General features: G+C 34.8%; 2 protein-coding genes across 2 annotated transcripts; both read left to right on the forward strand.

Annotated features, from left to right (window-relative positions):
• The first annotated feature begins 1,402 nt into the window (after positions 1-1,402).
• On the forward strand, positions 1,403-8,404 carry LOC306865632 (2-acylglycerol O-acyltransferase 2-A-like). Its single transcript, XM_079410352.1, has 6 exons — positions 1,403-1,517; positions 1,990-2,168; positions 5,047-5,251; positions 5,523-5,697; positions 6,133-6,332; positions 7,863-8,404. Exons 1-6 carry the CDS (start codon positions 1,424-1,426, stop codon positions 8,015-8,017), a joined length of 1,008 nt encoding a protein of 335 aa, XP_079266478.1. The 5' UTR covers positions 1,403-1,423; the 3' UTR covers positions 8,018-8,404.
• A 2,864-nt stretch (positions 8,405-11,268) lies between these two features.
• Positions 11,269-21,041, forward strand: LOC306865631 (diacylglycerol O-acyltransferase 2-like). The gene is made up of 8 exons (XM_079410351.1): positions 11,269-11,585; positions 12,883-13,011; positions 13,904-14,011; positions 14,146-14,216; positions 16,737-16,941; positions 17,673-17,847; positions 18,460-18,662; positions 19,694-21,041. Exons 1-8 carry the CDS (start codon positions 11,546-11,548, stop codon positions 19,846-19,848), a joined length of 1,086 nt encoding a protein of 361 aa, XP_079266477.1. The 5' UTR covers positions 11,269-11,545; the 3' UTR covers positions 19,849-21,041.
• Positions 21,042-22,053: the final 1,012 nt, after the last annotated feature.

Genomic DNA, 22,053 nt, shown 5'->3' on the forward strand with positions numbered 1-22,053 from the left:
GCTCAGCATCCACCGAGAGCTGCATCACCTGCCGCTGTCATCATCACGCAGCGTCTGCAGTGGGCGGAGTCGCGCTCCAGTCCCCGCCCACTAAAGTACAGTCCTCAGGATATCGCTTTTGGAAATCAGGAGGGATGCTCAGTTAACACATGTTTACTTACGATAATGAACAGCAGATGAAATTAACAATTTTAAAATTAATTTGTGTTCACATGACTTTCCACTGTAAAACTTTTTTTAAATTGTGAATTACATTATTATTAAAATAGGATTAACACTTGAAAAATATACATATTGTGTAATTATTCTCTATATAGGCTATATAGTTTTTTGAAAGAATCTCTTATGCTCGCCAAGGCTGTTTTTATTTAATAAAAAACTGTGAAAACTGTTTGAATCAGTTTTAATATAATCATATATGTGGTCATATATGTGATATCAATTTAAATAATTATAGACACATTATTCCACAATTCCACATGTTTCAATCACAATAACAGTAAGAGTGAAAGATTATTTTTTTCATTTACTTTTATACCCCCCCCCCCCCCCCCATTACTTTTATATCTTGTTATATAACAAGAAAATTATATTAAATATAAAAACTATATAATAACTATAAGGTACTCCTGGTTCTTAAATAAATTCACAGAGCATACGCACACACACAAAACACAGTTCTTTTATGAAATATTATTACAATTGACAATAACTTTTTCTATTTTAATATATTTTAAAATTTATTTGTATGATGGTAAAGCTGAATTTCCAGCAGTAATTACATATTATATTTATTTAATATACTGATTTGATGCTCAAGAATATTATTATTATCAATACTGGAAAAAAAGAAAGTTCAAAAGCACAGCATTTATTATTATATGTTATTTATAAAATGTTATATATTAAACGTTCATGACATTTTTTTTATGTGTTGTATGTAACCAAATATTCATTTTTAATAATATTAATAATTAATTTAATTTTAATAATAATGAATTTCACAAATAAAAAAACATATCATCCTCATGCTAAACAAATAAACAATTTTAATGTAGATTATTTGAATGAACACACACACACACACACACACACACACACACACACACGCACACACACTCATGCATACATACATATACAGATATATAATTCAAAATAACATTATGCATATCAGCTCCTATTGTAAGGCTTAATTTCGCACAGCCCTTTGTCTCTGGGGTCAATAGTCTTAATGGTGTAATATCAAGGTACTCTTGGTCTACAATCATATCACTTGCAGTGAATTTATTAGATAAGGTAGCTGATGAAAGGAGGAGGTGAGCAGACCAAGACACGGTGTTAGACTTTGACCTCAGAGTGGAGATCCAAGCGTGGTACTGATCTCTCGGCCGTTCACCGACTCTTGCTGTCTTCTGGTTTAGACATGAAGATTTGTTTTGCTCCGGCTGATGTGCCTCTGGTTAGGAGGATCCAGACTGCTGTCATACTGCAGTGGGTCTTCACTTTCCTGGCGCTCGGTGAGTGCATGTGCTTTTATTATAGTCTCTTTGCAAAGCCATCAAGTGTTGACCTTGAATTATATCTATAATTACAGTCTGTATTCTGTCTCTTACACATACTGCAATAGTCACTGCATTTTAAGTTAAATTACATATACTTAAAATCAGACTTCACACAATTTAAAGAGCTACTTAATATAGTACCTTTTACAGTGTTTTTAATTAAAGAAAGATATTGCAACAAATGCCTCTTTCTAGAAAGCACATCACTGTGTTTTGAAAAAGCAAGAAAACATGTTCTAGCAAATGTATTTTGTTCTGTCCATGACTATGTAGGCCTTTATCAAAGCACTAAGGTATATTGAAACCTCCAGGTCAAAGTCTTCAGTGTGAAAGATCCTTACTGTAAATGCATTTGCGCTAATGTGTTTTCTTTCAGTTTGTGGATTTGTGTCCAATGTATCTGTGTGTTTATTATCATTTTTTGCAGCTCCCATCTGTATTATACTGTTCCTCTCGCTACTCTTCACTCGTTTCTGGCTCATCAGCGTGCTTTATGCCATCTGGTGGTACATCGATTGGGACACACCTTCACATGGAGGTAGAAAAGTGCCCTTTCTGTGCCGAATGCGTGTGTGGGAGTACATGAGAGATTATTTCCCTATAAAGGTGAGTGGGCGGATCTATTGAAGCATAATAAGCTATGTCTCTTGGCTGTTTGGCCTTTTAAATAGCATTTTGTCACTGAACCGTGTCACATGAACTACCTTAACTTGGCCAGTCAATTCAGAGAGTTGGGGTTTAAACTGTAGCCTAAAACACAGAATGGCATTATATGAATCAACAGTGTCTTTGTTTGTTGTCATTCGTTTTGCTGTCTATCATTTGCATCAACGAACATCAGCATAATAGTTCTTTTACCAAATGGAACCAACACATTGTTGCTCCAGGGAGAAAAACAAGGCTGAACCATTTATATGAACAGATAAACAGTGATTTGCAGGCCTAAATAATGAGGGAACAATGTAACACTGCCATCTAGTGCCTATTCATTTTCTGAAAATGGTTCTTTTTTGAAAGAAATGAATATTTTTATTCAAGGACCCATTAAATTGATCAAAAGTGACAGTAACTTTTAAATTTTTACATTTCTATTTCAAATAAATGCTGTTCTTTTGAACTTTCTATTCATCAAGTATTCTTGAGAAGAAATATTTGTACAAACATCTCAAACTTTTGAATAATACAGTCATTTTTCATGCATCTGAGATATAATGTTGAGTGCACTAACATTCAGTAGAGAAATTTATATTGCAGATTTTGTCTTTAAAATAACATGCAAATAACTTTTTGGAATATGTTTTGTATTTGGAAAGTTTCAATGAAACTGATAAGTACTACAGTATTTTAGTGGCCAACCTTGCTATACTTTGTACTCTTGTTTTGTTTTTCTCAACAGTCAGTGCCACATCAAAACTACACTGATTTGATAAAATGTTATCGCTTTGGTAGTTGAACCCTTGATACTTATCTGTATGTATCTGTCCATAATGACAGTCTTTTCACCTTTTGAACAACCGAGATAGCCTCAGAAGACACTGTGTTCAGAGTGAATGAGTAACTGTAAACACTGTGGGGGTCTTAAACCCCTGTTCAATACAAGGGTCATGGCCATGATCTTGAAGGGAGACAAAAATACCCATCTCTATCAAAACAACTTAAAGAATCAATGAAATAGTTATATATGTTATTTTGATATCTTTGTAGATTCTTTTTCATTGAAGTTAGTGATTATTTAATGATGTTTGTATAAATCATATGAGTTCAACCATTTACTTACAAAATTGTATTTTATTTTCTAAGAAATTTCCTTTTTGTCAATTCACCATACAGTCTGGGTTTGTCCCAGAATTCGCAAGAAGCACAACATATGACTAAATGCGTCATTAGTATTAAAGAGGCCCTGCTGTAGCTAAACAGAGCATTTGTATTCAAAGTGAATAATTGATTAAGATGAAACCTTGCTTCAACCACCGGTGCAAATTCTCTTTTATATCCTTACACAACCTCCTAATCTGAAAGCAGATCAGGGATCTTGGAAAAAGCAAACTCATGCACATGAATATTGAAGGTGACACTGTGGGAATTTAGTTTATTAAAAGAAACTGTGTCTGAGTTATCAAGAACCTACCTCCACAAGTGCAGTCATGTTGCAGGTGACTGTCTTAATAAATGTTGTGATGAGAATAAATGTTATTTCATATAACACCCTTCAGTGACAACAGCGTGTGATTAGAGGCATCAATCATTTACACTCCTAACCTGATAAAAGCATAAATGTCAGCTGTGCAATGAGAGCTACCTTTACTTTATTTCCCATCCCTATATCTGGTTAGTTACTGTTAGCAATAGACATTCAGTTAGCAGTCACACAGTAATAATATTCATGTGCAAAATACTTTGTGACATAGGCATTCATTTGCCTAACTAGGTTGGTATTAATGACTGCCTACACTGTAAAAAAAAAGAAAAGTTGAACAAACTTAAAAATTTAAGGCAGTTTTCTCAACTTATTTTTTAGGAGATTTTTGAGTTCTCTCAACTTTTTGTTGTATAAACTTAAAGAAACTAAACTCAAAAATCAGCTGAAGCTGGTTTCCTTAAACCTTTAAGTTTGCTGAACTAATTTTTTTTTTACAGTGTAGGCCTATATTTATTGTATGGCTAAGCAACAAATAAATAAATACGTGTACATGAAATATTGATTTGAGCTGAAATTATTTTATAATTGTACCTGTATATATTTATCTTAAGCCTTCAGCTAACAAAAATATAGTGCATTATATCAGTACAATACAACAGTTGGCTATGAAACAAGACTGGGCTACACTGCACTACTTTTCAACTGTTTTTTATATGTCAAGACGGATATCTTTTATGGTTGTGCTCTCGAAATCATGTCTTTTGCAGTGTCTCGCGTTTTTAAAAAAAGTTAAAGAAACCCAACTTTTTAAAAAAAGGGTCTCGAGATTGATTTACATTTCCCCCATTCTAATGCCTGTGTCTCTCAATGTGAAGACGGCTGTGACTTTGAACTGATATTTTTCATATTTCTGAAGTGGCACGAATGCACCCTTGACAGTGCAGTTCATCTAGAGAACAACTATTTTGTTATTTTTAAGAACTGTTGTTGGAGATTCCGATTGTGGTTCTAGGAAATTCCTGGATTTGTTAATGTCAAGCCAAAGCTACCCTACCTCAAACACAAACAAATCTGGCTTGAGATTTGACCGTTGATGTTCTGTGTTGCTGAGAAATAGCTTTAGTATTCTGTTGACGCTTTCGGTTTGGTGATTAGTGTAAACGGTTAAGTATTAACAGATCCTAGATCAGTGTGAAAGGTCATTATAAAGCCCTATACACTGCACTGCACATGAACAGCACATGATCGCTGACCTTAACAGCTGGCCTTTTGTAATAAATGAAAGGAACCTGATCAAATTGTTTACATTCTTTAAATTATTTAACTTCTTTGTCTCTTTACTAGCTGGTGAAGACAGCTGATCTGGACCCTAGGAAGAACTATGTGCTGGGTTTCCATCCTCATGGTATTCTTGTGGCTGGTGCATTTACAAATTTCTGCACAGAGGCGACAGGTTTTAGCAAACTCTTCCCTGGGTTGAGAAGCAAACTTCTCATGCTGCCTCTCTGGTTCAGAGCCCCCTTCTTCAGAGAATACATCATGTCTGGAGGTCAGTTGACCTGATCATCAAATACTGTAAAAATGTATATTTATTAACATTAGACAAAGCTTATCACAGAGACCACAATCTTTAAGATATAAAGTGCCTCAACATATTTTATATAGCTATTGTTTTACTATTTACACAAGGCAAAATGTGTATAAATAACATGATGTACATTTATAATTTTATTTTGGCAATGTAAAGTTTTTTTTTTTTTTCTGAGCTGTTATTACAGACTGTGTGTGTGTGTGTGTGTGTGTTTGTGTGTGTGTTCCAGGCCTGGTTCCATCAGACAAGGAGAGTGCCAGCTATCTGCTCCGACAGAAGGGAGGTGGGAACGCTGTGGTCATTGCAGTTGGCGGTGCCCCTGAGGCTTTGGATGCCCATCCTGGTGACTACACTGTTCACCTGGCCAATAAGAAGGGGTTCATTAAGCTTGCAATGGAGCATGGGTAAGCGGCAGATTTTTCCTGATCAGTTAATAGTATGAGAGGCTATATGCTAGCCTCTTGTTGTAGTGCCAGTTGTGCATCGACAGATAGTTCTGTTGAGCCACAGTCAGTCAATTCTGAAATACAAGCTTGGGCAACTGTAGCAAGTAATAGTGCTGAATTTATGAAAGGCTCTGTTACCCAAGCTAAAGAATTTGATTAAGAAACTGTACAAAAGAAAATTTTTTATACAAATTAAATTGGAATAAAATTGAATTGCAGAAATGTATTATTTATATGAGCATTTAATATATATTTACATGCCAGGGTTTATTTTGTAATAATGATTGTATACATTATCTCTGACATACATATTTTCTCACTTTTTTGTGCATACATTTTATGTAAGACAGCAAAGAATTTGGGTTAAAAATCCTTTTTTTTTTTCTCCTCCAGTGCAGATTTGGTTCCTATATATTCATTTGGAGAGAATGAGTTATTTGATCAGGTGGAGAACCCTCGAGGCACCTGGCTGCGATATATTCAAGTGCGTCTTCAACATATTATGGGCATTTCTCTGCCTCTCTTCCACGCACGAGGAGTTTTCCAGTACAGCTTCGGCCTAATACCCTACAGAAAACCTATTAACACTGTTGGTAAGTGCAGTCAAATGTTAGTCAAATATCATTGATGTCAGATCAAGGTTACCCATAGGAAAAATATTTTGCTCAGTGGTTGCTTTTCCTAAACTCAGGAGACTTAGAAGAGATTCTCATATATCTCTCATTTTAGTATCAACAGCATTTCAGATGTTTCTCCTAAAATTCCTTAAGAGAAATAGAAGTAGACATATTTACATTTAATCATTTGGCAGACGCTTTTATCCAAAGCGACTTACAATTGGGGAATACATAAAGCGATTCATCTTGAAGAGGCAAACAGACAGAGGAAGTGCATTGGGAGACATGAAAAATATTATAGAAAAAAGAGTCAAAACTGAGAATGTGGTGGAAGAAACATAGAATATCTCTTTATTGTCTTGCTGCAATCTCTATCAAGACTCCAATATTGAAATATTTTACTGCTCTGTGGTTGCTCTTTCTAAGCTCATGAGACTTAGTTGTGATTCTCATGTATTTCTCATTTTAGTCTCAACAGTGTCTCAGATGTTTCTCCTAAAAATCCGTAGGAGAAATAAAAGTAGACACAACTGAGACATGAGAAATTTCTGAAAGAAAGGAATCCAAGTACTTGACTTGATGCATACTTTGTAAAGGTGAGAGCTCTTCGAAAACTTTACAGGAGTCAAATATGACACCCCCAGATTATTTAGCTAAAGATAAAAATCTAAGCACAGTGTGTGTTGTTGTTGAGATCTCTTCTAAAGCTTTAAAGGAGACACATATAAGAGTGTTAGAGTTTCTGTCTCAGGAGACAAGTTTGAGAAGCAGGAGACTCAAGCAAAAATCTCCATTCGATCTTAAAATAACCTCATTTCTGTCTAGGAGAAATATTTGAGATGTTAAAGAGATCTCACTTTTGATTTTTCTTTCCTATGGGTAAGTGTAAATTAAAACCATACTCTGAATCTGTGCGATTACCTTTTTGTAGCCCAAGCTAAACAGATGCAATAACCTCTCTGTCATTTCTTAGCCATTTATTTGTTGTACTGTACCAATGCACAAGTCTTATCTGTCACCACTTTTAGCCTACTGTAAGCAGGTCCAAACTGTTGCAAAACCTGGAAAGTTAAAGCATGATATTTGCTTTTTAGCAACCCTAGAGAACTGCCAAACACAGTCATATCAGCAAACGTGAGATGAATCAATTGCTGGGCCTCAGAGATCTATCTATCTATCTATCTATCTATCTATCTATCTATCTATCTATCTATCTATCTATCTATCTATCTATCTATCTATCTATCTATCTATCTATCTATCTATCTGTCTATCTGTCTATCTGTCTGTCTGTCTGTCTGTCTGTCTGTCTGTCTGTATGTCTGTCTGTCTGTCTGTCTGTCTGTCTGTCTGTATGTCTGTCTGTCTGTCTGTCTATAGTCATCTGTCAGTCTATCTGTCTGTCCATTCATTTATCCACAGCAGCAAATGCTTTCAAAGTCACTTCACTTTTGTGTGTTCATTTATGAAGGAAATATTTTAACACTCCTTTCTGTCTTTTCCAAGTGGGTCGGCCAATTCCAGTAGAGAAAAATGAGAAACCAACGACAGAAGAACTGGATGTGCTTCACCAGCGCTACATGGACGAACTCAGCCGTCTGTTTGAGGAACACAAAGGAAATTATGGAGTAGCTGAAGATGCTCACCTGCTGTTCCAGTGAGAAGATCAGAGATTGTGTATGCATGTGTTTATGAGAAAGAGACAGAGAGACAGTTATATATACCTAGTTTAGTCTCAGTTGTGTATTGTCAGCTTTTAAACCATTGCTGTTTTGTTTACCAGTTGTTCAATGTGATGCAGAATTTTTATTTCCTGATAAATGCAATGTGTAATTCAAAGCAGTGCATGCTTTCAAATGTACCACACTTTTTTCTTCACGTAAGTGAAATTTTCTTTATGCTTTAACTTCTAAATTAACTATTTTAAATATTATGTAATATGGCTAATGCAAACTGACTTCATCAACAAAGGTAATAACTTTTACAGTGTATTTTCTACTGAATGTGCTTTAAAGCAGCACATCTGAATAAATCTGCACCAGTTTTACTACTCTGTGTGTTTGAATGACTCGGGACACAGAGACACTAAAGTTTCTCCACTGACTCCCAAAAGACGATTGCATCTCTCACGAGGACTGGAGTGTATAGGTCTTTAGCCATTACAACATGTAGTAAGACAAAGTTAAGATGGAACTTATTCATCTGATGGTGTAAAACATGAAAGTCTTGACATCAGATAGACAGACTGATTGACAAATTCATCCCTGCCCCTTGAGGCTGTTTTTGCCCTCAGGGATGATTTGGGTCAAATCTTACACCATGCACTGGTCAGACCTGTTTCACAATGCACACTGCTCTAGAAAAGACTTAGTCCTGCCAGAAAGGACACATTTCTCCACGACCAGGCCAACTACACACGCAATTATCACAGGCAGACCAGATGTCTACACCGGATAAATCAGGCTTTGACCATTGCACTTGGACAGACATCACAATTGAAGGTCAGCTCTGGACCTAAGAAATGGAAGACATGGAAGTCATTAAACTGACTGACTGCTGTCATTGGTTTAAAAATAGTGGAAATATGAAATGCATGAAAATATTGGGTCGAAGGTAAACCCTTCTTATGACTCTACAGTAAGTTATGTTAAAAAAAAAAAGGATCTCGTACGTGAATGGTGGGTTTAGAGGGGAGGTAAGGGGGTGTTTCACTAACCTGGAAGCTTCGGCTCTTGCACTGACAAATTGGACATGCACTGAATTATATTCTTATGCCCTGTGATAACACTCTGAGGGGCTATTTAAAGATGGCCAAAGGTACAGCGCTTAAATTCAAATGGCCAAGGACAAATTTCTTTTTTTTTGTTTGTTTGTTTCTCAGGGGAATTCAAAATCATTATAATCATTATAATATAATTGTTCCTCCCATCTGTTTTTCTCTCTCCTGAACACACACTTAACCAGCTAATCAAAATCTTCAGGATAACTAGCTAAACTCTGCAGTACAGTGGTCCTCCAGAAGCGGAGTTTGACACATGTGCTTTAGGGGCTCCACAGGACATCAGTGGTCTTAAAGCAGGTCTAATAGCAAAGACAGTTGCTCTCAAATGAAAGAGTTTCACAGCGCATGATAGCTGAATCTTTGCGTGCATCTTGATATGCATGCTTCCATGTGTGTGTGACAGGCTATGGAGGTGTCTACAAACATATGGGATTTCTGGGGCATTTGTGTACTTTGATCCTATTATGATCCTCATTTTGTGTTCAAGAAAAACAGGTTTGGCCTGTCAGTTCTCTTTTAATAAGATAGTCTGCATAATATGAGTCTCCCATACCACATTTATGGATTTTTTTTAATGTTTCACAATAGAACTGATCATTTATATATATAATTGTCTTTTATTTATATCAAATAAATTGTATGTATGCATTACTATTTCATATTATTTCTGGTGTGCTTTTCGACACCAGAAAAATAAATGTAACCCAATGGAAATTAATTTGTATAGATGTGTTTACATCATATCTCCAGTCCAAAATCAAATTAATTTAATTTTCCCTATTCTAATAATTATGATTTTCTTGCTCAATCAAAATCTTTATATGTGATGTCTCCTATCTTGATGTGAAAATCTGATATTATCATTAACTGTTATTTTTTAGAACAAAAGAGCAAAGTACAAGTATCGGATGCTTAGTACACATTTGACTATTTCAGCAACACCTTATCTGCACCTGCACCAGTGGATAAAAACATGCAGTGAGGATTACTGCTATTGCAAAGGGCAAAACAATATACACTTGTAAGAATACTATTCTGTTTTTCCACTTCTGCTGACGAAGAAGTAAACAATACAAGAAAGAAGAAAAACAATATTTCATAAAAATGCTGCAAAACATAATCTCTGTTGATCTTCAGATTATATGAGACATTGTATGTCAATGTACATCAATTAATGCCAACAAATGCGGATTTGTCTAATAGAGATTAAAGTTCAAAGACCAACTAAATGATCTTTGCCAAATGGACTTCTGATATTGATACAGTACAAATTACAGTGAGCTTGTGTAATTTACTGTCTAGACTGAATATATTTCCTCATCAAAATTTATTGGCACCCAGCGCCCATAACGTTTGTGATTTTTCCCTATTGGTGATAAATGTTTAATAAAATGTAAAAAGAAGATTGTTTTTGTGAGTGTGGATCACCGTACCCATTAAAACTGTCTTATTATAAGTTTTTATCTACTGTGACATCAGAGATCAAAAAGACCTCAAGGAAATAGATCATAAAATATTATTCAGAACTAGCAGGCTAAATTTATTTCATAAACATTAATACTTTAAAAACCAAGATTGCTCAAATTTCTGACTACAAATTGCAACCGAAAAATTCACAGAATAGACATTATAGCCTATTTTGAATTAACAATATACTGTGTATTAGCTATAAAGACATAAAATTCTCTGCGGTCTCTCTGCAATCTGAGTGCTGGCCAAGCCTGGCAAGAAGAACAGGCCAGTGAAGGTCACTGGCAGCAGCAACGCTGGCCGTGGCGTTGTGAAAAAGAAAAATGGCAAATTATGAAACAGTTAATGTCCCTAATGGACATTCAGTCTGGCAGGCTGCTATCTCTCACTAATTTCAGTTTTTTACCCTTTGGTTTCTCAATTCTGAGGCCTATTGAAGTTTTGTATAAAAACAAAGTGTTATTTTTATTAATAGAATATTACAGTCTTGGTTAAAGTAGGTTAAATACTGCAAGTTGAAATATATGAGAAAGAAGGAGCAATAATGATTGTTTTTATAAAGATAAATCCTGGGGGCGGGGCTAAAGTCTCCTACATCTGATTGGCTGGGCGCCCATCCCCGTCTAGTTTACCTTCACAGACCTTTAAAACCTTCAGATCAGATGAAGCGATAACCAGTCAGAGCCAACCATCTCAGCACGGAAGAGCGTTTATGGAAGTAAAACTTTGACAACTTTTCGTCTGAAAATATTGCTGACAGCGAAGGCGGGTATAGTTAGTTTGACAGCGCTTTCTAGACTCCTCCCCCCGAGGCGCTTAAATGACAGGCGCGCGCCGGTGAAGTCGCGGCTGACGCCAGTACAGAGAGGGATGCTGTAGAGCAGCTTCCACCAGCGAGATTCATTCTGTTCAATTTATTATTATTCCTAACTCAACCATGAAGACCATACTCGCTGCATATTCTGGTGTGAAAAAGGGTATGTACAAATATTTAGTAAAAATTGCATTTTAATTTAATTTAGCGTTATCATTTAGTATTAAATGTATAGCCTACATTTTATGTGTGTGTATGTATATATGTTTGTAAAAACATAAAAAAACATACTGAAGTTATTTAGACACTTAAGTGAGATTCATTAAGTGTCCATCAAGAAGTGTGATGCTTGTTGTTTTCAGTCAGGATGGACTCAGTTAAAATGGGATTATGTTGTCTTGTGATCTGATGTCAGTGATTGTAAGAGAAGTGTGTGGTTGTGTGCTTCAGTACCGCATCTTGTCTTTTTTTGCACTTTTCGCTCGAGTTTTGTGAAAAATTAATTGTAAAAAATGAAATGTATCACGGTGTAAGTAAAAGTTTTTATTACTAATTTAAAATGAGACAAATCGGCAATTATTTTAATCTCCAATCTGATATTTATCAGTTATTTATAGGTTTTTAATGGCTTGATAACTAGCAGAAGACACTAACCGGTTTTAAATTAAAGTTGCACAGATGGGGTAAGGTGTAACTGCTTTATAATCTGCCCTGCCGTGCTATTCTTTGACATTAGCGATGCAATTCACACTATTTACTTTAATACATTTTAAAGAGAAACGACGAGAAACAGGTGACAATCATTGTTTTATGTTCAGAAATTATTATTTCAAGACATGGAAAGCATTTTGGCTGGGTTATATGGGCCGTCCCAGGCATGGTTGCAATATGTTCATTGTCAAACTCAAAAATCTGATTACTTTTAATTATTAAAAAACGCCATTATTTTATTTAAAATAAATAATCATTTTATTTTATTGAAAATAATATTTTAGTTTGTCTTGTATATTTTTTTTCATAAGATCAGATAACATTTTAGGCTGTCATATGGTCATGTTACAACGTGCCCCTCAGCTGTTACAATGTACCCCACCTACGGGGCATGTTGTCACATTTCACAATTCAATTTTTGAGGGTAAATAAAGAAAAACGTATACACTGTATTTATGAAACAAAGCCACATATTTGTACTAGACAAGTGTGAAATTACTGTGGATAAAAAATTATACTCTGAACACAAAGTGGATTCACACAATTTGAGAAAGTCAAAAAGATCACGTCTTATGCATTAAAAACAACCTGAATGGCACTATTCTCAATTGACATCATCTAAGTTTGTCACAGTCATGATATGCATATCACCATTTATTCATAGGCTTCAGACAGACTGTGATCTAGACAACAAGCGTTCCCACAACATTAAGATGGTTAATTCCAATTTTCCTTTAAATCCTGTATAGGCTCAGGCTCCAGCATCCTCTCGGCTTTACACGACCTGCCTTCTGTCCCCTGGCTGACAAGATCCAAGATCATGAAACATCTGCAGGTGATCTCCGTCCTGCAGTTTGTCCTCACATTTCTTGTCATGGGTGAGTGGAACAGTCAAGTTCATTAAGAAACTTAAGTCGGCGGCTTAGAGAATTTACAATGTAGGACATTGTGTTGCCTTACTGAACTCATATGGATTACTTGCAGTGTTCATGAATGTTAAAGGAATAGTTCAACCCCCCCCCCCCCCACACACACACAAAAAAAGGGATGAAAAATTTCATGAATAAATGACTGTTTACTCAACCTTAGGCCATCCAAGATGTAGTAGATGTTTATTTATTGGAACAGCTCTGCAGAAATTTAACATTACATAATTTGCTCACCAATGGATCCTCTGCAGTGAATGGGTGCCGTCAGAATGAGAGTCCAAACAGCTGATGAAAACTTTACAATAATCCACAAGTAATCGATCCAGTCCATCAATTAACGTCCTGTGAAGTGAAAAGCTGTGTGTTTGTATGAAACAAATCCATCATTGAGAACTTCAAAATGTTGCTTCCAGCTAAAATATGAGTCCTCCATAATATTGCTCCAGTGAAAAAGTTGTTTAATCTGAATCAGGAGAGAAATCTCAATAGATCAAGTACTGTTTACATGCAAAAACAGTCCAAAACTGTTCTAAACAAACATGTTGGTGGATTTTGATTTGAGAGGACAACAGGGGATGGACTTTTTTACTGGAAGTAGTGGATTATTATGGATAATGGAGGTGTATTTTGGTTAGAATTGACGGTTCAAAGATAAAATGGCTTAATGATGGATTTGTTTCTTACAAACGTACATCTTACATCTACATATTGGATAGCCTGAGGTTGAGTATATTTTCAGCAAATTTGCATTTTTGGGTGAACTATTCTTCTTCGGCTTTCTGCATCTTTAGCTTGCTTTACAAATTTACACCAACTCTAAATACTCTTTTTGCTCTTCTAGGTATTGGCTGCTCTTTGCTGCTGATGTACATGTTTTGCACAGATTGCTGGGTAATTGCCGCAATATACACTGCCTGGCTCATCTATGACTGGAACACCCCTAAACAAGGTAACCTTTTCAGTCTTCTCTTCTATCAGTAAAGCACACCACTCCTGATTCAGTCTTTTCAGAAGTGTAGGATGCTTGTTGTGACTGTGTTTGCATTTGTATTCTTTGTTAATGTTCCTATATCTTTATCTTAGGGGGCCGCAGATCAACCTGGGTGAGAAACTGGACTGTGTGGAAATACTTTAGAGACTATTTTCCCATAAGAGTGAGTGACTTTACATCTTATATAACATTACAGTTTAAGGCCTAACCACTGAACAGCTAACAATTATGCAAATAAAGATTATCGAATTATGGAATGTATGGACTTTGTAAATCTCAAAGAACAAATGCTCAAGCATTTATATATAGATTTAAAGGGACAGCTCATACAAAAATGATTTTATAATTATTTACTTGCATGTGATATTCACATACTCTTTTCCATACAATATCTTGACATTTCACTTCAGGCTCGATAGATTTTTTTCTAATGTTTTTGAAAGAATGCTCGCCCGGATTAAATTTATATAAACAGTGATATTGTGAAGTATTATTACAATTTAAAGTAACTCTTTTCTGTTTGAATATTTTAAAATTCCTCTTATGGCTGAATTTTCAGTGTCATTATTTCAGTCTTCAGTAGCACATGATCCAGAAATCATTCTAACATGACAATTTGCTGCTCAAGAAACATTTATTATTAATAAGGTTAAATTGTTCTGCTTAATGTTTTTGTGGAGACTAATATTGTTTTTCAGAATTCTTTGATACATAGAAAGTTCAAAAGAAAAGCATTTATGTGAAATACATTTTTTTTTTAAATAATGTAAAAGCCTTTACTGTCATGTTTGATGAATTTAACGCATCCTTTCTGAATAAAAGCATTCACTTGTTTAAGAAAAATTTACTGAGCCAAACTTTTGAATGGTAGTTTAGTTCTGGTCAGCGTAAAATGTGTTAATATGCATTGATAACTCTGTTAGGTGCAAAGGGGAAAAGATAAAAAATGTAGCCTTTAGTTTCGTCCTGTTCTTTTCTCTGCTTGACATCCCTGTTGGGTTGAATGGATCTTGATGTGAGTCGTAAGTGCACTGATAGACTTTGCTCATCCTGATCAGTGGAAGCTTAATAACTGAGCACTTGTTTTTCTGTTTGTCTTGTGTCTTATATGCGTGGCAGAGTACAGGCCTCTGTACAACAACTAGGTGATACAGAAACTTTTCTAGCATTAAATTATGAGCCAGACATTATTATCATACACAGATCATATGCGTTTATCATATTTTCATAAAACACAAAATCTGCATGATTAAAGAGAATAAAAGTAAACTGTTAACTCTCTGACATACTTCTCTACAATATAAATCATGGCCCGAGAAACTGAAATTGAATGCAAATGTTAATTTAAAGCATTCATATTGAATCAAAACCACAGTCAATCCTTAATACATATATATATATATATATATATATATATATATATATATACAGTACGAGAGTCAGTCAGGACTCAAAGGAATGCCCTGTGTGTGCCAGTTGGTTTGGACGTTTACCTTTAGTCACTTGATGAGATCATCACTTTGCCTACTTTGTGTTACAGTGCATGCCAGCTGCGTTATGATAAGCATGAAGAGAAGTAAGGCCAGTAGTGACCAAAGATGGTCATACTGAAGAAAATCAGACCTATTGCATTAACAACTAGATACAATTATAACTGGATATTTTATTTAAAAAAAAAACTATTATGGAGAAAAAAACTTGGGTACTTTTGACTTGGACAAATAAGCAAACACCTGGCATTCCCTAGCAATCGCATAGCAATGCAGTAAAAACTACTTAAGGGTGTGGTCACATTTACCATTGTTTGGCAAATTTTCACGGGCGAAATCCAGTCATTTCAGTTGGAATCCATGCAATTGGGAATTTCTCATGAGGGTGAAAGTTTTCCACCCAGAGATTTCGTAACAGATTCAAGTTTGAAATGCAAATTCGCCACATTGACCAACAAAAAGCTGCTTGCTTTGAAAGTGACTTCATACATCACTAGACTAATTGTCAATGAGCCTGTTTTATCCATAAAATTTTGCTAATGTGACTGTAGAAAATCTTAGCAATTGCATAGCAATGGTAACCACTCACAGCACACCATATTGTGCTAAAAATTAAGTTATGTATGGCAAAGAGGTGTTGTTTTGAGTCTCAAAAGCAAGGGCATGGGCAAACATTTCCTAGACTTTCTCTAAGCCTCCTCCAGACGGTTATAACATCTCATCTGATGCAGCATCTGTCTTAAAACCTTTGTTTTTCATCCATTAATGTCATTATGCAGCACTGCCTGTTTTGTTCTTATGTACACAGGCTATGCAGCTTTTACACTCTGTACATACTCTGAGTGCATTCGCTTCCTTTTAAGATGCTAGCTGTTGCTCTGCTGCAAGCCTATGTCTTAATTATCTGCTGAAAAGAATATGTATTAGTACAGCAGATAGCAGATAAGTGCTTAATGATAATTCTTGATAAGAAAATGTGTTCGTGACCAATATAATGTACAGTAATTGTAACTGTGTCAGAGTAAAGAGCATTTATTGCCTTTAGATAAAGTATTTCATTACTGACCTTTGTCCTAAATCTAGAAAAATAGGTCTGTTTAATGCTAAATATATTTAAATGGCGTTTAATTTCCCAATTAGAAATTTGCCTTTGCAGTTGAATTAATCACATTTTTCTTGTTGATTATTTGCAGCTCATCAAGACGGATAACCTGCTTCCCAGCCGAAACTACATTTTTGGCTATCACCCTCACGGCATCTTCTGTTTTGGTGCTTTTTGTAACTTTGGGACTGAGGCCACAGGATTCTCCAAGATATTCCCAGGAATCAAGCCGTCTCTGGCCACATTAGCTGGAAACTTCCGCTTGCCATTGTTTAGGGATTATCTGATGTCTGGAGGTACATATAACTCTTTCATTTTCTGCATAAAAGCTTTCATGTATTCATTGCAAGCAGTTGCATCATGTGACACTGAGTGAAGATCAAACTGCTCAATGAATGAAGTTCATTTTCGGCTGATTAAAAAGAGGGCCATACTTGTCCTCTGTGCTGTAGATAAGAATCCTGTAGTCTATCAAGGACCTCTGAGCTTTGTCCTATTGCGTAGAGAGACACAGCCCTACATGTGCTGATGTCAATATTTTTGAAGACCTTCTGTTGAAACCTGCCCTATGTACCCACAGATTAGAATTTTCTTCCACTCTCTTATAAGAAACAAACGTCAATATTTTCTTAAAAAAATGTTTTACAATTTCCAATAATAAAACCATGGTTAATTTTCTTAAGGAATAAGAAATGATGAATGACAGTCATAGTCGTAGACCATGGATTTAAAAATGTTTGTCAGTCGAACAACAGTTTTTTCACTTAAATATTTTGACTTAAACATATAACCCAATTGACTCGCTGAGATTTTAGGTTATTTCAATAAGTTAACAACACATTTGCATGTGTATGGTTCTCTGATGTTGATTAATTGTCATATTAAACAAATACAGGTAAACAAATGCATTTCTGTGATTGGTTTATTAGCTTTTCATCAACTCAGGAATGTTTCTTCAGTTCCTTCACAAACCCTATTTTGGGAACCGTGGTATAAACTATTGACCAAAGACTCTTCTGTTTCTCAGGTATGTGCCCAGTAAACCGTAACTCCATTGACTACCTCCTGTCTAGTAACGGTACGGGCAACGCTGTGGTCATCGTGATCGGAGGGGCTGCAGAGTCTCTGGACTGCGCCCCAGGAATGAACTCCGTCACGCTGAAAAACCGCAAAGGCTTTGTGAGACTGGCCCTCAAGCAAGGGTGAGAACCGCAAATCATTTCCCTCGCCACCTTCCTAGCATTGTTTACTTCAGCTATACTGATTTACTCCACAAAAACAAGTCAATAAAGTTCATTGTGCTGTTTAGGTTTATGTTAGCTGGTATCTTCCTGAGTTTCTGTGTTCTCTGATTCAGTTCTGTTGAGGTTCTCTTGGCAAGCCGTAAATGGCAGGGTTGTTGCACATGAAGCAACACAAAGCCTTCAGAAGCCCATGTTGGGTTAGTAAAGCAATTTGGAGTGAAGTAGCCTATTAAGCCAGTATTTTGTGGTCAGAAATATAGAGAAACAACAAGAACTCTGCCAACATATTTGCTCTGAATTAAGCTACATCATTACAAAGCAATAGTAATACTGAGAAAATCCTCAACTATTCAAATCTCATAGAAGCTTATAGGATAAATAAGCTCTTAAGTTCTTAAAGTGCAAATTCTTCCCTGTCTCACAGGATTTTAAGACACGATTACACTGCAACAGTTGTTTTTTTATGTAAAATTAACCATTGCAGAAGCTCTTTTTGTTTTAAAATGTATTTTTCTCTGGTGCCTTTCTTTGTCATTATAAAAACTTTTTAACCTCCTGTTCCCCTTTCAGTGCTGATCTGGTTCCTGTCTACTCATTTGGTGAGAATGAGGTTTACAAACAGCTGATTTTTGACAGTGGCTCTTGGTGGCGTACGGTTCAAAAGAGACTTCAAAAGATTTTAGGTTTTGCCCCCTGCCTGTTTCATGGCTGTGGACTGTTCTTCCCTGAGTCCTGGGGATTTGTACCATATTGCAAACCCATCACTACTGTTGGTGAGTAATGCCACATTTGATGTGTTAAGGCAGAATAAATAAGCTTTCCATTGATGTATGGTTTGTTAGGATAAGACAATATTTGGCTGAGATGCAACTGTTTGAAAATCTGGAATCTGAGGGTTCAAAAAAAAACAACAAAACAAAATATTGAGAAAATCGCCTTTAAAGTTGTCCAAATGAAGTTCTTAGCAATGCATATTACTAATCAAAAATGAAGTTTTGATATATTTACAGTAGGAAATTTACAAAATATCTTCATGGAACATGATCTTTACTTAATATCCTAATGATTTTAGCATAAAAGAAAAATCGATCATTTTGACCCACACAATATATTGTTGGCTATTGCTACAAATATACTTTTGACTGGTTTTGTGGTCCAGGGTCACATATTGTCTTCTAGATTTTCTTGTTAGCATTTTCTTATTAAAGTAAATAAAATACAATAATATTAATAAAATAAATAATGTACTAAATATGCATGTACATGTGGATATATAGGTTTTGATTAAGCAAATATAATATTAATAACAAAAAATGTATATGTACAGTATATGCACAAATGTGTATTACATGACTGTGTTCAATATTTATTTAATTAAATTATTATAATTTTTTATTTGACCAAAACTAAAATAATAATATGATAAATATATATGTAAATGATAAATATGATGGATTTAAAATATGATAAATTCAAAATGCATATGATATTATTTACAGGTTTCATGCTGATATTTAGATATATTTAAATATGTTTCTAACCTTTAAATCCTATATATGTGTATTTGAATCCTACTAGCTTTAAACTGCCAGAAAGCTTACATGGGTTATAATGAAACAACCTAAATATAGTTAAATACAGTTCAAGGACAGTCTCTATGTTGATACAACTGCTCTTTCAGTTTACTGTCGATATTTTCTGACATCAGAACCACATTAATGGTTAAAATTTAGTCATTTGTTGACATTATCTTGGTTTAAACTCGAGTTGAATGGTCTGTGAATGATTTTTCTTTTTTCTACAGTTGGTGAACCCATCACGGTTCCAAAAATCGAGGAGCCGAGTCAGGACGTTATAGATATGTACCATGCCATGTACATCAGGTCCCTCAAATCTCTCTTTGACAATTACAAGACCCGTTTTGGTTTAAATGAAAGCGACACCCTTCAAATTCAATGAAAGGCAGCATTGAGGAATAAAAACTGTATAAAAGAACACTCTGGAACATCTGCCTCCCAACTAAAGTGCCTGTTCAGAGAAGGTGAAAGAAATCAATGCTGTTTCTACTCATTCAATACAGTAAACTCTACTGAAATGTACTGTACCACATGGGATGCAGTGAATCTAGCCTGTGTCACTTCTGCTTATTGCCACTGGGTGGCATTATGCAATAAATCCTACAGCGATTGCTACACGAAGTATAATCCAGATTTCACAACTGGTGGACATGTATCCCTCAATATATGGCAATACATTTACAAGTAATGTATTTAAGGTTTAATTTAAATGCTGTACTTGATAAAAGCACATTTTTTTTTGCCCCCATTATATTATTTTACTGCACAAGCAATGCAATTATTGTGTTTTGCCTCACTAAAAAAATTATAGGGTGAGTGGAGGTGAAGCAAAAGTGTGATTAATTTGTTGGAATAAGTTGGAACAAAAGTAAATATGACAGGCTTTTAAGAAAATGATCCTATATGATCATTGATGGTAAAAGTGAACTCTAGAAGGTGAAGATTATAATGAATACCTGTAAATGTGTGATAGTATTATCGGAATGCTAATGAACGTTGGTCATTTTTTCTGCAACGCAATTGATAATTTACCACAGAAGTATTAATTTTGCATATATAAGTTGCACATGCTTTGTTGAGCTCAAGCAAATAGTTTACATGCTACTAATATTGCAGCCTTCAGGTAAGTTCAGTTTTCAGCACGCTCCCTTATTTGACATTAATATTTCATCCCAGTTACAAGTATCAGGCATTCATTCAATAAGCAAATGCTGGAGAGACCTCAAACTTGTGTTTGCATGCCAAATCAAATAAATCTTTTTTTTTTTTTTTTTTGGAATAGCAAATAACTTCAATTCAAGTGCCGAATTGTATATATGAAGTAATTTTTAAAGTTTTTACTGTAATTGTTTATTTTATGGATTCAGGGGACCTGCAGCTTTTCACTGGTGGGGAATAAGCATTTACATGCTGACATTTAACCAAAGATTTACAGTTGTGACTAATTGCCTTTTAAGTTGTGAATATGCAATAAATGCTGCCATCTCTGATATCAGTTGTCATTGATGTCAATCAAATCCTGATTCTTTAAAGTAAACTTTTATATATTTTCAGAATAAACGTTTATGGAAAAGTACTATGTCTGTCCTGTTTTGTGCCACAAAACTGACCTTGACACACAACAGCAAATGCTCACCTATTCCTGTCTTTAAACCCAACCTTAGTTGTTTTTTTTTTATGCAATAGTTCTAGATTATTAGTCCAAAATCCTTGGGCCATGTGAGATAATTCTTTAAATTAATCAATATATAACAAAATCAGATTTATTTTCATATAAACTCAAATATGCCTTTGATAAACCAAATAACACTTTGTAATTCACATTCACAGAAAAATCCAGTACATCTTTAAGATGCATTACAGGATTTATCACATGCACTTGACTGTATAGACATAAACAAAGCAAATAAACTGAACTATACTGAACAAAAATCAATTTTTGGGCCCGGGAACTAAGGTGGATCCTCATTTTGGCACAAAAGTGTAACTGGGACCTTTTATTTGATTGGCTTATATTAGTGAGGTGGGGCACATGGCTGAAAGATATTGATTCATTTACTGTATCTAGGTCACTAATTGTTTACTCATGTTACAATATTTCTTTCACAAATGTAAAATTCTCCAACTTAACGCATTTAAAATGATCATGTAGCCTTATAAAATTATAAGCAGTAATAAATCCAGGAAATTAAAAGATGTTTAAGATATCTGTATATATATATATATATATATATATATATATATATATATATATATATATATATATATATACAGAATAAATAAATAAAAACAATAAAATAAAATAAAAGAGTAATGAGTTATTCTAAATAGTCCAAAAATAACTAGGTCACTCTATGCTTTACAAAAGCACTATACATTAATTTTATCTAAGAAGTTTAATTTTAAATATTTAAATTATATGGCCAATGGTTCATTGTCTATGTTGTGTATATTATGTTTATTTCCATATCAAATTTACTGTATTTTTTTAAATCAGGAAGAACAAGGTTTTGAAAACAGTTGAATTATTATTAGTAAAGTTGGGCAATGGCGCCCTCTTGTGCTTCGTGTATACATTTATTTTATT

The sequence above is a fragment of the Barbus barbus genome (assembly GCF_936440315.1).
Source record: "Barbus barbus genome assembly, chromosome: 47".
NCBI lineage: Eukaryota > Metazoa > Chordata > Actinopteri > Cypriniformes > Cyprinidae > Barbus > Barbus barbus.